We start from the raw sequence: 25,533 nt of genomic DNA on the forward strand, positions 1-25,533 counted from the left end.
ATCGAACCCAGGCCTGGAGCTGTGAGGCAGCAGTGCTAACCACTATGCCACCGTGCCGCCCAACCAACATGGGACAGAGATGAGGAAGAATTTTCTTTCTCTCAGAGAATCTGTGGAATTCTCCTTCACAGCAGGCAGTGGAGACTGGGTCCCTGAATATATTCAAGATCTCGACAGATTTCCGATCCCCAAGAGAGTTGAGTATTATGGGGGACAGGAAAGTGGAGTGGAGGCCACCATCAGACCAACCATGATCTTACTGAATAGCAGAGCAGGCTGGAAGGGCTAAATGTCCTCCCCTTGCTCCCATTTCTTACGTTCAGCAAACGCAGCTCCAAACAGTGTGGAACCGTTTGGCTGAATAGTCTGTTTCTGTGCTGTCTGCTTTATGTAAAAAAAACTATTTTGGTTCCTCTTGCTGTCTCTGGATACTGTCAATATTTCCTTTCTTTTAAACAGATAACTATATTGAGTTATTTTTTGTACAAATCGCAATCCTCTTTTTTTAAATCTTTAAACCCTTTTTCCTTGTTTTTAGCTTATTTATAACCTCAGATTATTTATAAGCTGATTAACTGACTGTGGTTGTGGTCGAGTTCGAATTATAGGTAGAGTAAATTCTCTTTCCGCGCCCTCGATGTTCATTCATCCGTTCTATTCTTAAACATTATTTCTGAAAAGCTGCCTTGCCAAATTCTCGTATCAACGCTTCTCCGTTTTTGGCGTCACTGTTCAGTAGCATATTTTAAATTTAACTCAGAAGGGGCTGATTTTAACTCAGGTTGTGAATTGGGAGGTTGCTAAGGAGGTTGAAGAAGGAAGTGAGTTATCCCCCATCACAACTCCACTACAGTGTAAAGCCTGGAGATTCTGGGCCATATCTTCACTAGCGAGGAAGGTAGCTCAAGTTGTTAGCGTTCTCTTGGATAACAGCAATCGAAAGGCTCACTTAGGAGGCACACTCCTTTCACAAATAGCGCTGGACGCCATGCACCCAATGCAAGGTCTTTAATTACTTGTGCACAAGGAGAACTCTCTACGGCCAACACGGAATGGCCGGAGCGGTTCTGAGGTTACAGAGAAACAGCTCAGCAGTTGCAGTCAATTACAGCAAATCAGGAACAAGAGATTTTTCACATCTTTCATTGACATAATATCCACCAATCGTAGCATAGCCCTTTTGCCCTTTCTTATCCAATAGAAAACCAATCCTTCATTAGCATAATATGTCCCCATCTTGATATTTGGTAATCGCCATGGTAACTTGTTCTTTGTTTTCATCCTGCTGTCCTAACCTGGAATGCAGTGTTTATGGAACAAGGTTTTAGATATACTTGCTTTATCCTGCGTACGTCAGTGCTGGCATCACTGAAGGCCGTGTTTGGCTAATACTTATTTTCCATTACTTGACAGAGTTTTTTTCTGACAATTATGGAACTTTAATTTTCACAATTGTTGTAACCTAACTTGCACGAAATCAGGAAATTTCCTTACTCGACAGAGTGGCCTAAGTGTAAATGTCCCATTTTCGCTCTTGGGTAATGGGTGCTGGATCTAGTTGACCTCACCAATCCTGGAAGCAAGTCATAGACAATGACAGCTGAGGTGGGCTGAGATGGGCTGGTTCTCAAGGACTTCATCCCAGTTGTTTAAGTTTATTTTATTATTGTCACAAGTAAGCTTACATTAACACTGCAATGAAGTTACTGTGAAAATCCCCTAGTTGCCACACTCCGGCGCCTATTCGGGTACACTGAGGGAGAATTTAGCATGGCTAATGCACCTAACCGGCAGGTCTTTGGACTGTGGGAGGAAACTGGAGCACTCGGTGGAAACGCACGCAGACGCGGGGAGAATGTGCAAACTCCACACAGGCAGTGACCCAAGCTGGGAATCAAACTCTGGTCCCTGGAGCTGTGAAGCAGCAGTGCTAACCACTGTGCCACTGTGCCAGCTCCAGTCGCTATTTAAGTAGTTAGTTTAAGTAGCTATTAGGTCCACTAGCCTTCAGCCCTCAACTCCAACTAGCCCCTTTATATCCCTATGCCAATGCAATGCCAACCCATGACCCTCACCCACCTCATGCTACCTACACAACCATTCACCCAGCATCTACCATAGGCAAACCTCAGAAACCATGTCAAGATGAAAAGAAATAAACTTCCAACAACCTAATGCAGCTCTCACTCATACACACTCACATTTGGGAAATCCATTCAATGCTTTTAAATCTCTACGTGTTTTTTTTAGATAAAAACAAACTTCTATTTAGACCCCACATAAAAGACAGCTAATCCTTTTATAGCTTATTTAAATTGCCAATCAAATGGTGAACTCGGAACCTCTGCTGAGATATCCAGCTTTGTGAAACTCAGCCAAGCATTCTTACTGACATTAGAACAGCTCTGACGAAATGTCAGCAAAGAATTGTGTCAGAGCTGTGAAACATGTGGTCGTTTTTTCTAACCTACACCAGATGACCTGTCTATCAAAACAGTACAGCAGATGGCCAGGATTTTACAGCCCCTCCCACCCATCAGGATATTATGGTCACGTTGAAGGAAATGGCAATTTAAAGGGCCCACCACATCTCCCGGGGAGTGTGGTGGGGGCTGGGGGTGAGACTAGCAATGCAGGGCTGTAAAATATTGGTCATGGTGTTTTTTTTAAAAATTCTCACTCGTAGGCCTGCTTCTTTTTGTAATTTTAAAAAGTAGAGATTTTTTAAAAAGTTAATGTTATAACGCTTAAACAGACCTTATCTGCCCTTTCAGAGTGTTTACATATACTATATTAATTCATGACTTCCACACTGTGGGTTAAGGCACTTCGAACAGACAAAATGGGGTCTATTTGTACTCAGCACTGAGTTGAAGTGGCCCTGCTAAGTTTGAGTTTCCCCCAAATCATGCCCACCCATCCCACCCCCTTCTCTTACCCCCCTATTGACCAAAGTTGTATCTCTTGGAAGTGGACGACCCCACCCAGCCTGCTAGGGTGTATCCTAGTGATGCCATCAGTGCACAACACTGCTGCTGCAGTCAGTCTCCTGCTCCTGTGGGGCAGTTGGCCTGTCCATCTGTAAATCCAGGGAAATGGAAACGGCGAGAGTCGGGAACACCGTGGCCAGGATTTTACAACCCCCCCCCCCCCCCCCCGCCCCCTCTTGGGCGAGACTCGTAAAATCCCACCTGAGGCCAAGGGGAGCCTCGCCCGCCCCGATTCTGGTGAAACCAACTCCGGTGCCGGTAAAATTCCGAAATGTGTGTGGACGTACCTACGCCACACGGACTGCAACAGTTCAAGAAGGGGGTTCACCACCACCCTCTCAAGGGCCCAGTTAGGGAAGGGTAATAAATGTTGGCAGAGCCAGTGACAACCAACATCCCAATGCAGAGTGGAAAAAGAACATCGAGGATGTGACAGAAACCTCCACCTCCGCATCTTCATCCTCCCTGACCCAGCACCTTTGACCCCTGAGCAGTGGATATTGAAATCATTCCTTCAGATTTTCACTCCCTCACCACCGTGAACATCTCTACTTTGTGTCAAGAATTGAGTAGCACCTGTGAAACTCCAACATGAAAAATTTTGCAATAACTTAAATTTTGTCTATCAACTTTAATATTCTGGGGGGTTCCCCTCCCCCCTCTTCTCCTTTGATTTCCAGGTCTCTCATGACTTTGCAATCAATTTTAATGAAGAAAATCCAGAATGTGCAGGTAAGATCCAACACAGGAATCCTCTGACAGACTTATAAATATCCTTGGCATTTTTCAGAGCTCTCCAAAACCAAATGCAATCTGCTGATGGATATATTTGTCAACCATGTTTGTGTCATTGGAGTTTCCATTTCCACACATTCCAGTGCTGGACTGTTTGATTTGATTTATTATTATCACATGTATTGGGTTACAGTGAAAAGTATTGTTTCTTGCACTATACAGACAAAAAGATACCATTCATAGAGCACATAGGGGAGAAGGAAAGGAGAGAGTGCAGAATGTTGTGTTACAGTCATAGGGTGTAGAGAAAGATGAGCTTAATACATGGTAGGTCCATTCAAAAGTCTGACAGCAGCAGGGAAGAAGCTGTTCTTGAGTTGGTTGGTACGTGACCTCAGACTTTTGTATCTTTTTCCTGATGGAAGAAGTGGAAGAGAGAATGTCCGGGGTGCGTGGGGTCCCTGATTTTGCTGGCTGGCTGGTTTTCATGATGGACTGGGCTACGTTCATAACCCTTTGTAGTTTTTTGTGGTCTTGGACAGAGCAGATGCCATACCAAGCTGTGATACATCCGGAAAGGATGCTTTCTATAAAAATTGTTCTATTCTGTTCTATTTTCCTTCATTACTTTGAAACACCGACTTCATGTTATCAAGCTCATGATACACAATCCAACATTAGTTCTCAGTTATATCATATCGTACGATTCGAGTTACAAAAACTTACTCTTACTGAGTTCATGCTTTGCTATAGGAAATCTGGTATGAAGCTTCACACTTCCACGTGGTTTGACAAAACACCAATGCCAATTCTACCTTTGACCACTACAGTTCATCCATTCCAATATGAAATTAGAATACATAAAAAGACACAGAATGCAGACTCTAGAAACATGGAACCAAGAATATAGGGCGGAATTCCCCGGCCGTGCTGGTCTAAAAGCTGGAAATTCCCGCCTGACCGTCAATGGTGTTTCACATTCTCCGCAACCCGCCCGCTAAAATTCCAGTGGCGGGTGGGATGGGAGAATTCCGGCCATAGGCTCTCTCTCAATGATTCCGTTACCATGATTATATGGTCCAACCAACTTCATTCCTTAATTAATATAAACAGCAACTAAACAGCATAACCCCAAACCCTCAAAACGCAGCTGACTGACGTTCCCATTCCTTCAGCTTCTTTACAAAGCATTCCTGAACTGAAGGCTCATCTACAAACTGCCCAAGACATTGAGACATATTCCCACATCCAACACTTTATGAGTAGCGGTTGAAATTGTTGCAGGTAAATACTAAAAAATATTGAAGCAATTGTTTTTGCCACATATTCATTCTCCTCCCTGACTGTACTTTTCCTCAAGGTATACAAGGAGTTGTTGAAGCCTATCAGAAGTGCCTACCAAAAATCCAACTTTATGGACCAACAAACATTGCTCCAATTATCCAGAAAGTGGCAAGTTCAGCTTCAGAGGAAATGCACACCAAGGAGGCGACGGTGAGTGATTAGCATGGACGATACATGGTTCACAACAGAAAAAGACCGTCTCTCCTTTCCCCAAAACACAGGGGGCAATTTTCCCTTCTTTGCCCCGCAGGCCAAAGGTAGCTGTGGAAAATCCTGCCCTGACCCCCTGGGGCAGATTTATGAAATATAAAAGATCACAATTTTTTTTTAACAAACAACTGCTGCCCATTAGGTTAAAGAGAATGCAGGTCCCTCTCTATGGCATAATTTAGTTTATTTATTAGTGTTGCAAATAGGCTTACATTAACACTGCAATGAAGTTACTGTGAAAATCCTTGAGTCGTCACACTCCGGCATCTGTTCGGGTACACTGAGGGAGAATTTAGCATGGCCAATGCACCTAACCAGTAACTCTTTCGGATGGTGGGAGGAAACCGGAGCACCCGGAGAAAAATCCACGCAGACATGGGGAGAACGTGCAGACTCCGCATAGACAGTGGTCCAAGTCGGGAATCGAACCCGGGTCCCTGGCGCTGTGAGGCAGCAATGCTAACCACTGTGCCACCGTTCCACCCGGTAAATATTCTCTGTGAGCCGGTTTACTGATTTCTGTTATTTTGAATAGGTTAATGGCTTTTTAAAAATAATGAACCGAGGTGTAACCGCCACCCCCCCTACTCCCTAACCCCCCTGCCACCCCCTCTACTCCCCAACCCCCCCGCCACCCCCCTACTCCCCAACCCCCCCGCCACCCCCCTACTCCCTAACCCCCCGCCACCCCCCCATTCCCCACCTCCCTGCCACCCGCCACTTCCCCCCCCCCCCCGCCACCCCCACCTTATCGCTACCCCCTCCCCACCCTGCATTCAGAGAAGGAAAAGTCTCTGTACAAACATAATTATTTGTCCTTGATTGGGTAATTAGTTGATAACATTCTCCAGAGAATAGGGTATACCTCCTTTACCTTTTGATCTGATTTGATTTATTATTGTCACATGTATTAACATACAGTGAAAAGTGTTGTTTCTTGCGCGCTATACAGACAAAGCATACCGTTCATAGAGAAGGAAACGAAAGAGTGCAGAATGTAGTGTTACAGTCATAGCTAGGATGTAGAGAAAGATCAACTTAATGCAAGGTAGGCCCATTCAAAAGTCTGACAGCAGCAGGGAAGAAGCTGTTCTCGAGTCGGTTGGTACGTGACCTCCAGACTTTTGTATCTTTTTCCAGACGGAAGAAGGTGGAAGAGAGAATGTCCGGGGTGTGTGAAGTCTTTGATTGTGCTGGTTGCTTTGCTGAGGCAGCGGGTGTAGGCAGAGTCAATGGATGGGAGGCTGGTTTACATACCTTTACATTCTCAATCATCTCTCCCTGGCCCCACTCAATTTCTTTCCATCTGACCTTTTAATTATTTTTCCGAATCATCTGTCTGCTAAATAAGAAGTCTTGAAGAAGTCCTTTTCTTACTCATGGTACAAAGCTCACCCAGTCAACAAGCAATCCCAGCCCCCATTAATTTATCAACCTCAGCGAATCAAGTCTAATGTGTTCAGTGAATTCTTCCTGTAAACTGCATGTTCCGACGTAACCATCTCTCAGGTAAAGTCAAGACTGAATGGATAGGGAGGGGGAGCCATGGAGAAATGAAACTGAGATAGATTTTATGATATATAAAATGTTTGGCAGTCAGAAATACAGGAAGAGGAGGGCAGACCATTTAACCCTCGAATCTGTCCAATGACCTAACTCCATGTACCCCATATCCCTTACTATCTTTGGCTAACATAAATCTATCAATACAGATTTCAAATTCGCGACTGATTGTACATCAATAGAAGAGAGTTCCAAACTTTTCCCACCTTTTTGTGTGAAGGGATGTTTCCATATTTCACTTCTGAAATGTCTGACTCTAATTTTTAGACTTTTGCCCCCAGTTCTAGACTTCCCATGCAACAGAAATAGTTTCTCTCTATCGACCCTATCTGTTCCTTTTAGTCATAGAATCCTTACAGTGCAGAAGAGCCCATTCGGCCCATTGAGTTAGCACCGACCCTCTGACAGAGCATCTTATCCAGGCCCTCTTCCCCACCCTGTACCCGTAATACCACATGTTTACAAGGGTTAATTCATCTAACCCTGGGACGCTAAGGGGCAATTTTACCATGACCATTCCCCGAAACTACACATCTTGTGACACTAAGAGGCAATTTAGCATGTCCAATCCACCTAACCCACGTATCTTTGGACTATGGGATGAAACCGGAGCACCCGGAGGAAACCCATGCTGACACAGGGAGAACGTGCAAACTCCACACAGATAGCCAACCAAAGCTGGAATCGAACCCGGGTCCCTGGTGCTGTGAGGCAGCAGCTCCAACCACTGTGCCACCCCTATATCTTGAAAATTTTAATCAAACCACCCCGTGGCCTTCTAAATGCTGGGGAGTGCGACCATAGTTTGTGTAATCACACAATAAACAAATAACTGGGCCCGACTGGAGGTGGCATGAGGAATGGTGAATGACAATGGGGAAATTGGCAGCAGACAATCGCAGTGATGATGGCAAGATTTTGTTTAGCTACAAAATAAGCATGAAAAAAAATCAATTTAAAAGCAGCATTGATCCTTTGAGAGATTTATCAGGGCAGGTTAGCTGTGGGTATAGTCAGGATAACAAATTTGCAAGACTTCTAAAGACAGCACTGTATGTGTGCCTAACATTGCTTCATCAGAAATAATTGCAGAAATGCTGATGGAAGTGGGGTGGGAATAGGTTGAGCTATTGGCTAATACATTTAATAGCTCACTGAGGTCTGGGTTGCTTCCTGTAGCTTGGAGGGAAGCCAGTGTTATTTTATTATTTAAGAGGAACTGATTATGAATTTTATGTGCGTGCACTCCAACTCGAACATCCTGATTCATCCAAAACAACAGCCCAACAACTTTCCAAGATCTCTGCTAATTCTGGCCTCTTCAGCATCCCCAATTCTAATTACTCCATCCTAATGAAAACCATGCCTTCATTTACCTAGGCCCTAAGGTCCTGAATTTCCTTCTTAAACCTCTCTCCTCTCTACCTCACTTTCAGTGGGTTGATGAATGGCAGATGGCTTTTAATTTAGATAAATGCGAAGTGATGCATTTTGGTAGATCGAACCAGGCCAGAGGACTTACTCAGTTAATGGTACGGTGCTGGGGAGTGTTATAGAACAAAGAGATCCGGGAGTACATAGCTCCTTGAAAGTGGAGTCAGAGATGGACAGGGTAAAGAAGAAGGCATTCGGCATGCTTGGTTTCATTGGTCAGAACATTGAATACAGGAGTTGGGACGTCTTGTTGAAGTTGTAAAAGACATTAATAAGGCCACACTTGGAATACTGTACAGTTCTGGTCACCCTATTATAGAAAGGATATTATTAAATTAGAAAAAGTGCAGAGATGATTTGCTAGGATGCTACCGGGACTTGATGGTTTGAGTTATAAGGAGAGGCTGGATAGATTGGGATTCTTTTCTTTGGAGCGTAGGAAGCTTAGGGGTGATCTTACCATAGAAAGAAACCATAGAAACCCTACAGTGCAGAAGGAGGCCATTCGGCCCATCGAGTCTGCACCGACCACAATCCCACCCAGGCCCTACCCCCACATATTTACCCGCTAATCCCTCTAACCTACGCATCCCAGGACACTAAGGGACAATTTTTAACCTGGCCAATCAACCTAACCCGCACATCTTTGGACACATCTTATAGAGGTCTATAAAATTATGAGGAGCATAGATAAGGTAGATAGTCAACATATTTTTCCAAAGGTAGGGGAGTCTAAACTAGAGGGCATAGGTTTATGGTGAGAGGGGAGAGATACAAAAGGATTCAGAGGGGCAATTGTTTCATTCCGAGGGTGGTGAGTGTCTGGAACAAGCTGCCTGAGGCAGTAGTAGAAGCGGGTACAATTTTGTCTTTTAAAAAGCATTTAGGCAATGACATGGATAAAGATGAGTATAGAGGGATATGGGCCAAATGTGGGCAATTTAGTGTCTTAAAAAAAAAAAGGGCAACATGGACAAGTTGGGCCGAAGGGCCTGTTTCCATGCTGTAAACCTCTACGAATCTAAGACTCCTCTTTTACGAAGCTCCTTAAAAACAGAATTTCAGTTAGCTGCCTGAATGTCTCCTGAGATATCTTGGGGAGGGGTGGAGGAGAGGGCGTCGTTATCATATTTTGCCTTATTGGGCCTTTAAATAGGTTGTTACGTCAAATGTAAGTTATTGTTATTGTCAAAGTAATTCATCCAGTTACATTGAAGCAAATGCCCATGTCAATTAAAAGCCTCAATCATATTTCCCCTCAAGGCTGCAGAGTGGGGATGTGTGCGCATTGAGTGGGTCTCTCGGGGATAAAACATACAAATTGGCAAATGTAATATTTCCAAGTTTGCTAACTTCATAAAATTTAGTGTTGTGGAGGATGTTAAGAGGCTGCAAGGTGATTTAGATGAGTTGAGTGAGAGGCAGATGCAGTACAATGTAGATAAATGTGAAGTCAGCACTTCAGACAGAGAAAGAATGGCAGAGTATTATTCAAATGGTGATAGATTGAGAAATGTTGATGTACAAAAAGGACCTGGGTTTCCTTGTACACCAGTCACCGAAAGCAAGGATGGAGGTACAGCAAGCAATTAGGAAGGCAAATGGTATGTTGACCTTCATTGCAAGAAGACTTGAGTACAGGAGCAAGCTGTATGGGGCTTTGGTGAGGAAGGCAAATGGTATGTGTGAGCCCTTACTGCAATGAGTGTAGGAATTCTTGCTACAATGTTATAGGTCTTTGATGAGGCCACACCTGAAGTACGGTGTTTAATTTTGTCCCCGCGCCTGAGGAAGGATGTACTTGCCTCAGTGCGGGTGCAACAAGATGGACTGCTATGATGTGAGGTCAAGAGGGACTTGATCGAGGTGTACAAAACAATGAGGAATATTGATATGGTAGATGGGAAGGAATCTGTTCCCCTGAGTAGAGGGGTCAATAACCAGGGGGCACAGATTTAAGGCCAGGGGCAGGAGATTTAGGGGGGAATTTGTGGAAAATCTTTTTCACCCAGAGGCTGATAGGAATCTGGAATTCACTGCCTGAAAGGGTGGTGGAGGCAGAGACCCTCACGACATTTAAGAAGCATTTAGATGAGCATTTGAGATGCCATAGCGTACAAGGCTACAGACCAAGTGCTGGAAAATGGGATTAGAATGGATAGGAACTGAGAATGTTGGTTGGATTGCTTATAAATTGAAGGGAAATGTCTCCTCTGGGCACCAAGTGTAGAAAAAAAATCTTTACGTTCTTTACAAACAACTTGGTGTGCTTTTGGTATATGTAAAACGCAGAGGGAATTTTCCTCACTAATATACCATACAGAATACAGCATCGAGAATCTCAATTCTCTTCACTGAATAAACCATTATGATCTGGATTCCATAGTTTAAAACAGCGAATTGGATACATACATGAAGTGAGTTTTTTTTGAACAAGATATTGAGGAGAGGAGCTAAGTTGCCCCTTAGTATCCCAAGATGTGTAGGTTAGGGGGATTATGGGGTAAATATGTGGAGTTATGGAGATAGGGAATGTGGGATGCTCAGTTAGAGAGTCAGTGCAGACTCGATGGGCTGAATGACCTCCTTTTGCACTGTTGGGATTCTATTATCCTATGATTCTATGAGAGTGCACGGCAATGGGATTAATTGGATGGCTCTACTAAAGAGCCAGCATAGATACCATGGGCTGAATGGCCTTCTGCATCATTTTGTGATTCTAAATGTGCTTCTTTTCTTTGACAGCAATACTTCATCCTTCTGATCCTGACAGATGGAGTCATCACTGATATGGCTGACACCAGGGACGCCATTGTCCATGCCTCCCACCTTCCCATGTCCGTGATCATCGTTGGGGTTGGAAATGCTGACTTCAGTGACATGCAGATGCTAGATGGGGACGACGGGATTCTCCGCTCCCCAAAGGGCGAACCCGTTCTACGAGACATCGTTCAGTTTGTGCCATTCAGGAACTTCAAGCATGTAAGTGGAGCCTCGGTTTGATCCAGGCCCTGGAAAGAATGGTTTCTTTTCTATCTTTAAATATAGAATTGAATCCCTACATTGCAGAAGGTGGCCATTCAGCCCATCGAGTCTGCACCGACAACAATCCCACCCAGGCCCAATCCCCATAACCCCATGTATTTACCCTGCTAATCCCCCTGACACTATGGGTCAATTTAGCATGGCCAATCCACCTAACCAGCACATCTTTGGACCGTGGGAGAAAACCGGAGCACCCGGAGGAAACCCACGCAGACACTGGGAGAATGTGCAAACTCCACACAGACAGTGACAGAGACCAGAATTGAACCCAGCTCCGTGGCGCTGTGAGGCAGCAGTGCTAACGACTGTGCCACCATGCCATCCATATCTTTTAGGATAAAGGGGTAATCTTTTTAGGCCAAGATTAGGTGAAATTACTGCACTCAGAGGGTTGTGAATCTTTGGAATTCTGTGCCCCAGACGGCTGTGAAAGCTCAGTCATTGAATATATTTAAGGTTGGCAGAGACAGATCTTTGGTCTCTCAGGGAGTTAAGGGATATGGTTTTCTTTGGTCTTCTCTCTCCCAGTCAGGGCACAACTCTGACATTCTGGGAGGAAACCCCTTTAATGGGAGCAGGTGTACTAACAAGCCCAAGAGAGAGCAGGAGCTGATGGCCCACATCCAGAGTAAACTGGGAGTGGCAACCTGTAATGAGGCAGATAGATAGCGAGAGCAGCAATCTGACCCTCCAACTATGGGGGAGAGAGCAGCAGGAAGCAACATGACTCAACTGGAGTGATTAATGAGCCAGGAGATATTGTCACTGAATTCTGGAAATAGCTTTGCATTCCCACTGGATATGTATTAAGGTGCAGATTTAAAAAAAATTAATTCATGACTTGTGGGCATTGCTGGCAAGGCCTACATTCATTGCCCATCACCAATTGCCCTGGAGAAGGTGGTGGTGAGCCGCCTTCTTGAACCGCTGCAGTCCATGTGGTGTAGGTACACCCACAGTGCTGTTAGGGAGGGACTTCCAGGATTTTGACCCAACGACGGTGAAGGAATGGCCGATATATTTCCAAGTCAGGATGGTGAGTGGTTTGGAGGGGAACTCTCAGGTGGTGGTGTCTGCTGCCCTTGTCCCTCTTGACGGTTGAGTTTGTGAGTTCGTAAGGTGCTGTCGATGGAATCTTTGCAGAAGTGTTTTTCATTACAAAATGAATTCATTATTTCAGGCTGAAACCCGATTTACGTGGAGTACTTATAATGTGATTTGGATACTTCAAAAGATTAGTTTCTAATTTAGCAGCACTGTTCGGTGTTAGGTATTGAAATTGTTCTCAAGGGAGACTCTAACATAAAGTGACATGCTAATTAGGTAAGTGTCTGAATTCTTCCCATTCTTCAAGACTGGCACTGGGAGAGGCAGGTGTGGATTGTGGAAACTTAGTTTATAGAAAAATGGAACCTGTTTTTGCTTTAATGAAGTTATAAATTCTAATTGTTTCTGGTGAGGTGGGAGAGGAACTATCATGGAAGCTATATGCCATAATGTGGAGATTGAATCCCCAAAGCATACAACTGAGACAGTTCTGTGACTGGACTGGTTGATTAATGGCCTGTGATCTAATGGTCAGTGTTCTGGGATTTGATGTTGAGTTAATCAAACTTATTGGTTGAAGTATCTCTCTACAAGACTCCAGTATGAGCCCACGCGAAGGCAGGTTGACATGTTCTCACGGGCGCGAGGTTTTAATGAGTGCAGGAACAACAGTGTCAGCAAAATATAATCTTGCAGATGGCAATTAAATGTAGAACTGTAATGACATTGATAAACATCTGTCTCATTGATCAGCTGGAGATTATAATGAGAGAAGAGCTTTATAGTCAGAATTCCAAGAGGAGCGAAGCACACTCCATTCTGCCTTTCAGATCAAATGTTAGATCATAACACCACTGTAAATCCCATAACACTCAACCAGTAATAGAAACATAGAAGATAGGAGAAGGAGGAGGCCATTCAGCCCTTCGAGCCTGCTCCGCCATTCATCACGATCATGGCTGACCGTCCAACTCAATAGTCTAATCCTGCTTTCTCCCCATAACCTTTGGTCCCATTCGCCCCAAGTGCTATATCCAACCGCCTCTTGAATACATTCAATGTTTTGGCATCAACTACTTCCTGTGGTAATGAATTCCACAGGCTCATCACTCTTTGGGTGAAGAAATGTCACCTCATCTCCGTCCTAAATGGTCTACCCCGAATCCTCAGACTGTGGCCCCTGATTCTGGACACCCCACCATCAGGAACATCCTCCCTGCATCTACCCTGTCTAGTCCTGTTAGAATTTTATAAGTCTCTATGAGGTCCCCCCCGCATTCGTCTGCACTCCAGCGAAAACAATCCTAACCTAGCCAATCTCTCCTCATACATCAGTCCCGCCACCCCTGGAATCAGCCTGGTAAAACAGACTATCTAGTCAGTTATCTCTTTGCTGTTTGTGAACCCTTGCTATATGCCATTTGTCTGCTGTTCTCCCCCATATGGACACACTAGTCCATGTCCACACGTTCTCCCCTTCCTTTTTTTTCTCTTTCTTACTCCTTTATTACACTTCCATCTGGAACTGCTTTAACTCGGAAGTTGGCCTATCTTGACCTGCCCCTCCCTCAAACAGGTGTGACCGTGCCAGATTGCCACTTCACCCATCAAAATTCAACAGCCCAATTCCCAGTCATGCCCAGGCCTCACTGCCAGGACTGAGGCAGATTGCCAAGTGCTGGCAGTGGGCATTGATACGGAAGGGACTGAAAAATCTCTGCCAGAATTTTCATTTATTTATTAGTGTCACAAGTAGGCTTATATTAATACTGCAATGAAGTTACTGTGAAAATCCCCTAGTCGCCACACTCCGGCGCCTGTTCGGGTACACTGAGGGAGAATTTAGCATGGCTAATGCACTTAACCAGCACGTCTTTTGGACTGTGGGAGGAAACTTGAGCACCCGGAGGAAATCCATGTAGACATGGGGAGAATGTGCAGATTCCACACAGAGAGTCACCCAAGGCTGGAATCGAACCCTGGTCCCTAGCGCTGCGAGGCAGCAGTGCTAACCACTGTGCCACCGTGCTGCCCCTGCTGAGCAGTCAGAGTTTTGAGTGATGCAGGCTTTGAGGAAAAAGGGAAATGGTGCAACCTCCCTGCTGGCATCAATGTCAACAACAAAGATGTGGGGTGGACTCCTCCCGCTCCCCAGCTGTGTGCTTCTCAATGGCACGAGGCAGTGCACGCTTCACCTGTGGTGGGATTCTCTGGTCCTGTCACTGTCAATGGGAATTTTCATTGAAGCCACCCCACACCACTGGGAAACCCGCGGACGGGGGTGCGCTGCCGGTGGGACCAGAGAATCCTGCCAGCATGAATGGCCGGAGATTTCTGGCCCTGGTGACTGACCGCTCAGTAGAACCTCCAGGAGTCAAGCTTATCTCAAGCAGCGGTCTATATTCAACAGGAAGAGATGATGGCATAGTGGCAATGTCATTGGGCTGGTATTGGGACACGGTTCAAATCCTGCTATAGAGGCTAACCAAAGTTAAGTTCAATTAATAAATCTGGAGTATAAAGCTAGTCTCAGTAATGGTGACCATGACAACTATCATTGATTGTCATATGAACCCATCTGATTTGATTTGATTTATTATTGTCACATGTCTTAGTATACAGTGAGAAGTATTGTTTCTTGCACGCTAAACAGATAAAGCATACCGTTCATAGAGAAGGAAAGAAGAGGGTGCAGAATGTAGTGTTACAGTCATAGCTAGGGTGTAGAGAAAGATCAACTTAATGCGAGGTAGGTCCATTCAAAAGTCTGATGGCAGCAGGGAAGAAGCTGTTCTTGAGTCGGTTGGTACGTGACCTCAGACTTTTGTATCTTTTTCCCAATGGAAGAAGGTAGAAGAGAGAATGTCCGGGGTGCGTGGGGTCCTTAATTATGCTGGCTGCTTTGCCGAAGCAGCGGGAAGTGTAGACAGAGTCAATGGATGGGAGGTTGGTTTGAGTGATGGACTGGGTTTCATTCATGACCCTTGGTAGTTTATTGCCGTCTTGGACAGAGCAGGAGCCATACCAAGCTGTAATACAATCAGAAAGAATGCTTTCTATGGTGCATCTGTAAAAGTTGGTGAGAGTTGTAGCTGACATGCCAAATTTCCTTCATCTCCTCAGTAAGTAGAGGCGTTGGTGGGGCTTTCTTAACTCTAGCGTTGGCATGGAGGGACCAGAACAGGTTGTTGGCGATCTGGACACGTAGAAACCTGAAGCTCTCGACCATTTCCACCTCATCCCTGTTGATGTAGACAGGGGCATGTCCTCCACTACGCTTCCTGAAGTCGATGACTATCTCTTTCGTTTTGTTGACATTGGGAGAGAGATTATTGTTGTTGCACCAGTTCACCAGACTCTCTACCTCTTTCCTGTACTCCGTCTCATCGTTGTTTGAGATCTGACCCACTGTGGTTCATTAATTGGTTCCCTTTAGGTGGGGGAAATCGTCCTTTCCTGGTCTGGCCATTGTTTTCTCCCGATCCTCCCTTCAGCGAGCTCCCAGTTCTAACGAGATGTCTTAAAGAAACTTCTGGGAAAAATTGGAGGAAAGACATTTTGCTGATATCTTTAAAAAGCCCACATTATTCACATTCAAACGGAAGTGCCGACTGGATGAAGTTCTGCAGGTTCCTGCCATAAACATTTCCATATCTGCTCTCTCCAAAGATTAAACTTCAAAGTCCACCACAATCACAAATGTGATAAATAAATATTTAATGACTTGTACATCGCGGCCTTGAGTATGCATGACTAATAAATGCAACGTTCCCACTTTGATTAATAAATACCATACCTGCGGAATATTCAAAGAGCCTTTCAGGCTATCACAGTCAGTAAGTGACTGCTTATGTTAGAAAAATGTATCTAACACGAGACAAACTTCCATCTATGCCTCTGTTGAATAGTCCTATTCTATACAGTGTAAAATAGCAGGACATTTGGGGTGAGGAGTAAACAGAGCTTTGAATAAGTTAATTCAGGACAAAGCAAGGCTGAGCTATCTGAGCAGAGGCACATTCAGCTGCTGTGTAAATATTTCAAAAGATGTCCAGTTCCGAGCTCTTAACGTTTGATTTGCCAGTCGCTGTTTTTTCAGTGTGATTTCAAAGGGTGTGTGCTTTGATAGCTCCGAATTCAGGGCTTAACTCATCTTCTTAGCAACCTACATATGAACATCCGAACATACAGACATATTAAATAGGAGTAGTATAGGCTACTCAAACCTGCTCTACTATTCAGTAAGATCATGGCTGATTTGTTTCTGTTTCTAATTCCATATTCCCAATAACCCCTGATTCCCTTACCTAACAAGAATCTATTTCCCTCCACTTTAAAAATATTCAATGAACCCGTCTCCACCGCCTTCTGAAGCAGAGAGTTCCAAAGTCACACAACCCTCCGAGAGAGAGAAAGATTCTCCTCGTCTCTATCCTGAAAGGGCAACCCTTAATCTTTAAACATTCCCTCTTAGTTCTGGACTCAGCCACAAGAAAAAACATCCTTTCCACGCCCACCTTGCCAAGACTGTTCAGGATCTTGTGGGCAGGATTTTCTGATCTCCTTCCCACTGCGAGTGAGAATGAAGAATTTGGTGTTCCAGCCAAAACAGCGTTCCCTTTCAGCAGCATCGCAGAATCCCAGCCACGGACAAGGACGGAGGGTTTCGGTGTATGTACCTCAATGAAGTCACCCCTCACTCTTCTAAATTCCAGTGGAAACAAGCCCGGTCTGTCCAACCTATCCTCATAAGACAGCCCGCTCATTCCAGGTATCAATCTAGTAAACCTCCTCTGAATCCCTCCAACGCATTTACATCCTTCCTTAAATAAGGAGACCAAAACCACGCACAGTATTCGAGATATGAGGCGGGATCTTACGACCTCGCTGGAGCGAGGCTCATAAAATCCTGCCCGAGGCCAACGGAGAATTCCGTTCTGTGGTAATTCCGTTTCGGAATTGGGGTGGGTGAGACGGTAAAATTCCAGCTTTGGCCTCAGCAATGTCCTGTATAACTGAAGCATAACATCCTTACTTTTATAGTCACAATAAAGCATAGCATTCCAACAGCCTTTTTGATTGTATGTCGCACCTACATGTTAATTATTTTGTGACGAATGCACCTCGGCACGCTGCCGCTGTTCTCCGTTTTAGTAAAACTCTGCTTATTTATTCTCCTTTCCAAAGTGAATAATTTCACACTTTCCCACTGACGGGCATCATCGCAGGCAGCAGGGAAACATTTGCAGAGGAGTTGACTTCTAACAGCTCTCCAGATTTTCCCGGTCTGCCCATGACGATGCCTGCCTGTGTCAGAGCTGGATAGTCCCTCCCTGAGAGGCTGTTTCCTAGACTGGGAGATCGAGAACATGAAGGGCACAGTCCCAGGAAACAGGACCAATCATTTCATAATGAGATGAGAAGAAGTTTCTTCATTCAGTGGGTTGTGAATCTTTGGAGTTCTCTAGCCTATAGAGTTGTGTGTGCTGCATTGTTGAATAGATTTAAGGCTGGGGTCGACAGATATTTGGTCTGTCGGGAATTAAGAGATATGGGGAGTGGACAGGAAAATGGATTTGAAACCCAAGATCAGCCATGATTGGACTGAATGGGGGGTGTAGGCTCGATGGGCCGAATGGTCTACTCTTGTTTCTAATTCTTATTTCATATTTTTCTAAATCCTTTTTTGTGCAAATTGAAGTGAGGACCACAATGCATCCAGTGCCAGTTCTATTCTCCATCTATTTGGTTCTAACAACATGCCTTCTTTGCAATTTGTGAGGAGTGACCCCTAAGTCCCTGCAGTCGTGACCTCCATAGATTCTTAACTTACACAGGAATAATTTAGTACAAGTTCACATTGAACTGCAGAGCCTGGAACTGCCAAATCTCATCTATTTTGCTTTGATTTGTTACTGAGTTCTACAAGTACTGACACAGTTGACACACTGCAATTGTATAGGGTGTTGATGAGGCCACACCTGGAGTATTGTGTACAGTTTTGGTGTCCTTATCTGAGGAAAGATGTCCTTGCTATAGAGGGAGTACAGCGAAGGTTTACAAGGCTGATTTACAGGTCTGTCATATGAGGAAAGACTAAGTTGGTTAGGATTGTATTCACTGGAGTTTGGAAGAGTGAGAGGGGATCTCATAGAAACTTGTAAAATTCTAACAGGGTTAGACAAGGTAAATTCAGAAAGAATCCCCCGATGGTGGGGGAGTCCAGAATTAGGGGTCATAGTTTGAGGATAAGGGATAAACCTTTTAGGACTGAGGTGAGGAGAAATTTCTTCATCCAGAGAGTGGTGAATGTGTGGAATTCACTACCACAGAAAGTAGTTGAGGCCAAAACATCATGTGACTTCAAGAAGAAATTAGATATAGCTCTTGGGGCTAAAGGGACCGAGGGATATGGGGAGGGAAGGCGGGGTCAGGATATTGAATTTGATGATCAGCCACGATCAAAATGAATGGCAGAGGAGGCTTGAAGGGCCGAATGGCCTCCTCCTGCTTCTAGTTTCTATGTTTCTATGAGTTAGTCAGCATAATGGCAGCTTGGGTTATTTCTTATTTCTAGTGTAGTGATTGGATATGGCAATGGTTATGGAATTGCATCAGTTTAGCCGTTTCCATCATTCAGCTGCAGTCTCAGTTGGGGTGTAGGGACGTGCCATTTTATGCTGTTTTTATTCAGGGATTCTCTGATTCCTCCTCAGAGGACACGAGAGTTTCTCCCTCACAGAAATGTAAGCTTGTGCTGGGAACTCTGCATAGGAACATTGGGGAGACAGTGGCATAGCGATAATGTCACTGGACTAGTGATCCAGAGGCCCAGGCTAATAGGTTCAAATTCCACCGTAGCAGTTAACAAATCTCAATTATAAAACCAGTCTCAGTAGTGGTGACCCTGAAACTGGCATTGATTGTTGTAAAAATCCAACTGGTTCAATAATGGTGACCATGACGACGATCATAGATTATTGTGAAAAAAAACCCATCTGGTTCACTGATGTCCTTTCAGGAAGGAAATCTGCTGTCCTTACCTGGTCTGGCCTACACGTGACTCCAGACCCACAGCAATATGGCTGACGCTTAAATGCCCTCTGAAATGGCCTAGCCACCCACTCAGTTCAAGGGCAATTAGGGATGGGCAATAAATGCTGGCCTTGCTCACATCCCAGGAAAAATTCAAATGTAGCAGTTGAAATTATTCGCGCTGGCTTTTAGTGCCCAGAATTTCACAGCCAGAAGAAAGCTACCCACAAAGATCTAGTGATCTCTGTGGCATGGATCTCCCTTTTCCAGTTAAACAAAAAGCTTTTCCAGACCAGAGATGCCGTTCTACAGTATTGCAAACTTAGTAACCAATTAAAAATCCATTTAAACCTCACAGCAGATCCAATAGCAGGAAGAGGACATTTTCATCAGTTCAGTGATTTCTATCTGATTGCAGGCTGAGGGATTTTGAAGAGCGCTACCTCTGGAGAAACATGGAATCACTGACTGTAACTTCTGGATTTACAGAAGTAAATCTGTACTTACTTCTGTTTTTTTAAAGTTTATTTATCAGTGTCACAAGTAGGCTTACATTAACACTGCAATGAAGTTACTGTGTAAATCCCCTAGTCGCCACACTCCGGCGCCTGTCCGGGTACACTGAGGGAGAATTTAGCATGGCCAATGCACCTAACTAGCACGTCTTTCGGACTGTGGAAAGAAACCGGAGCTCCCGGAGGAAACCCACACAGACACGGGGAGAACGTGCAAACTCCACACAGACAACGATCCAAGTTCGTAATCGAACCCTGGTCCCTGGCGCTGTGAGGCAGTGGTGCTAACCACTGTGCCATCATGCCACCCCTGTTTAACCCTTGCAGGCACAGATCCCAGAAATTGCAGTCGGTTTCCGAGGAGCGATGATGACGAACGCTGACAGCTTCACCGTCATTGCGGGCGCAAAATCTAGGCCAATTTTTCTGAGCGGTTGTACAAATGAGAGGGAATCATTTCAGAAGGGGGAGAGAATTCAGCATAAAGAACTGCACTCAGTTACATTATTCACCAAATTTACTGAAGATCTCTCCTACTCGGAAGAAACATGCCACTGTGAATAATCTTATTATTGCAGCGGAGACGTGTCAGTGAGTGAGAAAAAAAAATCTGTTGACATAAACATCTGGTTCACTTCTGAAGAGCTGCAGAGAATTAGTTTGTATTAAGGTCTCTGCTGATTGAGATTAGCGCTGTTTTTAGTGCTCGGTATCGACCTCAAGCAGTCAATGACGCTTTTAATTTCACAAGGGGTTTCACAGTGAATTGATCCATGTGTTAAGGTGCCAGATCAGACACTCCAGGGTATATTATGAAGCCAATCTAGGCCCGAGCAACTTTCTATTTTGGCATTAATGTGAGGAAAGGATGCTTCATTCCAGGAGTCATTCCACTGACAAATTAGAGATCTTTTTAGCAAAACTAGCTTTATTCATAACACAATTTAAGTATAAGAGTTTGTCTGTGCTCCACAGAGTTTAAGTGAAAATTCAGCCACTGTGTCGCTGATTAAAAATCTGTGGCTGAAGTCTGTTTGGGAAAAGTCAGTTGCAAGTTAGTCAGGTGGCAACACAGGGTTGTTCAATCCCTGAGGATAGTGGAGCACACCGTTTGACTTGGCCGCAGACAGAGTGGTCCGATCATGATGCATTGCGAATGCACGTAGCTGGTTGCTACCATTTGTATAAATGCATTTTCACATTGCCAGCCTAATCATCTGGGACTTGCTTGACCCAGATTCTGAACGGCAGTCCATCGAACTAATCACGAAACCTGGCAACCCAAAAGGAGGCCGTTCAGCCCATTACTGAAAGAGCTGCCCAGACCCACACACCAGCTCCTTCCTCATATCCCTGCGAATTAATCCTCTTTGATACATGCCCAATTGCCATTTGCTTGTTTCAATGGGATCCATGTGGAGTTTGCACATTCTCCCCATGTCTGTGTGGGGTTCTTCCGGGTGCTCCAGTTTCCTCCCACAGTCCAAAGATGTGTGGGTTAGGTGGATTGGCCAAGCTAAATTGTCAGGGGGATGAGCTGGGGTAAATGCATGGGGGTATGGGAATAGGGCCTGGGTGGGATTGTGGTTGGTGCAGACTCAATGGGCCGAATGGCCTCCTTCTGCACTGTAGGATTCTATGATTCTATAACTCCAACGAAATTACAGTTTAACTCTTAAGAATCATAGGAGTGAAGAGTAGGAGTCGGAAATTCAGCCCCTCAAGCGTGTTCCGCCATTTAACGCGATCATGGCTGATCTCATCTTGGCCCTAACTCCACTTTCTCGAACAGGCGCCAGAGTGTGGCGACTAGGGGATTTTCACAGTAACTTCATTGCAGTGTTAATGTAAACATTACTTGTGACAAAAATAAATAAACTTAAACTTACATAGTTTTTGAGGCATGGTGTCTCCTTATCTTGTCCTTGATAGGTTAAAGGTTCTTGATTAATAAAGGGATCAGGGGTTATGGGGAAAAGGCAGGAGAATGGGGATGCAAAAAATATCAGCCATGATTGAATGGCAGAGCGGGTTTGATGGGCCGAGTGGCCTAATTCTGCTGCTATGTCTTATGGACCTCCCTTATCTATTAGGCTGCACCTAATCTCTGTCTCGCTATCTGTTCCTTCTACAATAAACAACCACGGCCTTGCATTGGGGTGTTTTGCTAATTCAGGTCCTTGAGTGCGATATTCGTTTACCCTACCGCTGTGAGCCCCCAAGATGTAATGATTCAGCCGGGTAACAATGACTGCCAATGCAAACATGTAGCTAGTGGTGCCTTTCATTCCAAGTGCATGAATATTGGTTATAATGCCTTTAATCAATTCACATTTGTTTAATTAGTTTATTGCCCCCAACAAAATAAGCGTGGATGTGTCAAATTCCTGCCTCCTCCGTGCAGGTTAGCCCAGTGGTTAGCACTGCTGCCTCACCGTGCCAGGGACCCAGGTTCAATTCCTGGTTTGGGTCACTGTCTGTATGGAGTTTGCACATTCTCCCCGTGTCTGCGTGGGTTTCCTTCAGGTGCTCTGGTTTCCTCCCACAGTCTGAAAGACGTGCTGGTTAGGGTGCATTGACCCGAACAGGCGTGGAATGTGGTGATTAAGGTATTATCACAGTAATTTCATTGCAGTGTTAACGTAAGTTTTACTTGTGACTAATAAATAACTACTTTTACTTTACTTTTTACCCTCTCTTCCTAATTGGAGTGCATACCCTGTCTTATTTCACCAGTGGACGCACTACTGCAACGAGCGGGATTGGGATGTGGGACTGGTCCCGATGCTGGAAGTTGTTCAAAGTGCAGAAGATTTCAGCTGTTGTATTAGAGAGAAATTCTAGAAGTGGGAAGGAGACTTGCCGTATGAAACGATGCTTCCTGCACCCCCCACCCCACAGTTTAGATAATGCGGCAAAGACATTTACATTTGTTCGAGGAACTCTAGACTTTGGATTTTCTAATTTCAGCCTCACATTAAACGAACAAAGAAGTGTGCAGCAAATATTAATCCTGGGTCTTGAAGTAATTGGCTTCTCTGTACTGATGAACCCAAATGTATTCAGTGCAAATGAATGAGTTTTCAGAAATTTCACATGTGATGATATTGTGTTGTTAATATATGTTATGATTAAGGGGGGACTGCTTTAAGATTCAATGTTTTGTTAGGAACAGTCAGTTCGTCTGGAAGGAATACAGCAGATGCTGGAAAGCAGGATAATTATGTATTTTAGCCATGTAAGTGTTTATTTAGCAGAAGGCTTCGTCAGCTTTGGTTTACCAAAGAAGAGGACCCTTGGGATGTTTCCTTGATTAATGTAATGGAAAGCTGAGTTAGATATAGAGGGTTGTACAGTTCATGTGATACTAGATATGGGAGGAGCTAGAATTGTAGCTCAGAAAAACCGCTTTGAGTTCAGTTGCTGCAGAGGATTCCTAGAATCCCTACAGTACAGAAGGAGGCCATTTGGCCCATTGAGTCTGCACCAACCACAAACCCACCCAAGCCCTATTCCCGTAACCCCACATATCTACCCTGCTAATCCAACTAGGGTCAATTTAGCATGGCCAATCAACCTAACCTGCATACCTTTGGCATGTGGCAGGAAACCAGAGCACCCAGAGGAAACCCACGCAGACCCGGGGAGAACATACAAACTTCACACAGACAGTGACTCGAGGCTGGAATTGAACCTGGGTCCTTAGCTCTGTGAGGCAGCAGTGCTAAGCACTGTACCACCATGCCAGTTGTTTAAAGATAGCAGCCTATAAGCAGCTCTCTCTTGTGGGATCAGGGGATGGGGTGGGGTGAGAAGTTGTTGATCACTATACGAGTAGGGGGGACTGGTGCTGGTGACTTCCAGGCTCAATCTCCCACAGGCTGTCTTAGAAATGAGCGACTAAAGGCGTACCTTAAGGAATATAGGAAATAAGAGGAGTAGGCCATTCAGCCCCTCAAGCTTGCTCACCCACTCAACTAGATCATGGCTGATCTTCTATCTCAGCAATATTTTCCCGCGCTGTCCCCATATCCCTTGATATCTTTAATGTCTAGAAATTGATCAGTCTTGAATATCCTCAGTGGCTGAGCTCTGGAGGAATTCCAAAGATTCACCACCTTCTGAGTGAAGAAATTCCTCCTCTTCCCAATCCTAAATGGCCAACTTCTTCTTCTGAGTCTGTGGCTCCTGGTTCTAGACCCGGGGAAATGTCCTTCTGGCATCTATCCAGTCGAGCCCTGTAAGAGCTGTGTATACTTCAGTGGAATCAACTCTCATTCTTCTAAACTCCAGCGAAGAGTATGAGGGCACACACACACAGATTAGCAACAGGAGCAATGGAGACGTGATGAGGAGGGAGATTTTCACACAGCGAGCATTTTAAGATTTGGATTGTGCTGCCTGGGAGTGTGGTGGAGACAGGTTCAGTCGAGGTATTCAAGGGAGATTTGGATTGTCATCTGAAAAGGAAGAACATGCAGGAAGAAGGTGAAGGAATGGCACTAGGTGTATTGCTCATTCATAGATGCAGAGACAAGGGGCCGAATGATTTGATTTGATTTATTATTGTCACATGTATTGGGATAAACGTTATTTCTTGCACGCTATACAGACAAAGCATACCATTCATAGAGAAGGAAAGGAGAGAGGGCAGAATGTAATGTTACAGTCATAGCTAGGGAGTAGAGAAAGATCAACTGAATGTAAGAGATTGAATTAGAGCAGTGTTCGAGAGCTTAAAAGAGTTAGAATGAAGTTTTAGAAGCATAGAATGAGAGTAAAAGATAGAATTAGATGGTATGCTGGGCACAGCTCGCAAGAAGTCACCTCACTCCGGAGTGGCCCCCTTCTGTGCTGTAAAGAGTCTGTAATTTTGGCAAAATGAACATCAACTGATTTCTTAAACATCTTTATCGTCTTCCCGTTGGTGAAGGGTGGGTTGTTATCACCACTGGAAATCCATCTCCGGGAAAAACACGCGAAGCCAAAGCTGCCTTGTGGCGGCTGGGAAAATGCACCAATCCCCCTTTAATTCCTAAACAGGACGGGCCATTAACCTGCTTCTTTTCTCTGCAGGCGTCTCCTGCTGCCCTCGCAAAGAGTGTCCTCGCTGAGGTCCCGAACCAAGTGGTGGACTATTACAATGGAAAAGCAATCCCGCCAAAATGTCTGTCGGACTACGAGTCTTCCCGAACACTTGCACAGTAATCCTTTAGTGAGCGTTTACCTAGTACAAATTATGATGCATAGCGCGTCTCAGTGACGTTTAAAATGAATGAGAGAAAATATTCTGCATGTGTAGCCACAAGGCCTGCATTCTCTTAACCTGTGGTACTGTTGACAGATTTTTACAAGATGGACTACTTTGCATAACAGCATGTCGCCTTGAATCGTATCAGTATCTGTTTTTTATACAGATTTATTGGGATTTTACTAAATTTCTTAATATTCTTACACTGCAAAGCATTTTGAAACATTTATTGAACGTTGATAGTGAGCAGTATTGGCTCCATCTGTTACCAATGATGGATTTTTCAGATGCATGCACTGTCTTTTGCATGTCTACAATAAAATGACACTGTTTTCCAACTTTTGTCCTTTTCTTGTGTGGCTCT

General features: G+C 44.6%; 1 protein-coding gene across 1 annotated transcript in view; it reads left to right on the plus strand.

Annotated features, from left to right (window-relative positions):
• LOC144481341 (copine-4) overlaps positions 1–25,126 on the plus strand; it is a 308,388-nt gene extending 283,262 nt beyond the window's left edge. The window contains exons 10-13 of the mRNA XM_078200739.1: positions 3,671–3,722; positions 5,086–5,219; positions 11,022–11,258; positions 24,995–25,126. Coding sequence (XP_078056865.1) covers positions 3,671–3,722; positions 5,086–5,219; positions 11,022–11,258; positions 24,995–25,126 — 555 coding nt within the window. The remainder of the gene's footprint in view (positions 1–3,670; positions 3,723–5,085; positions 5,220–11,021; positions 11,259–24,994) is intronic.
• Positions 25,127–25,533: the final 407 nt, after the last annotated feature.

This window comes from Mustelus asterias, chromosome 2 (genome assembly GCF_964213995.1).
Source record: "Mustelus asterias chromosome 2, sMusAst1.hap1.1, whole genome shotgun sequence".
In the NCBI taxonomy this organism is placed as follows: domain Eukaryota; kingdom Metazoa; phylum Chordata; class Chondrichthyes; order Carcharhiniformes; family Triakidae; genus Mustelus; species Mustelus asterias.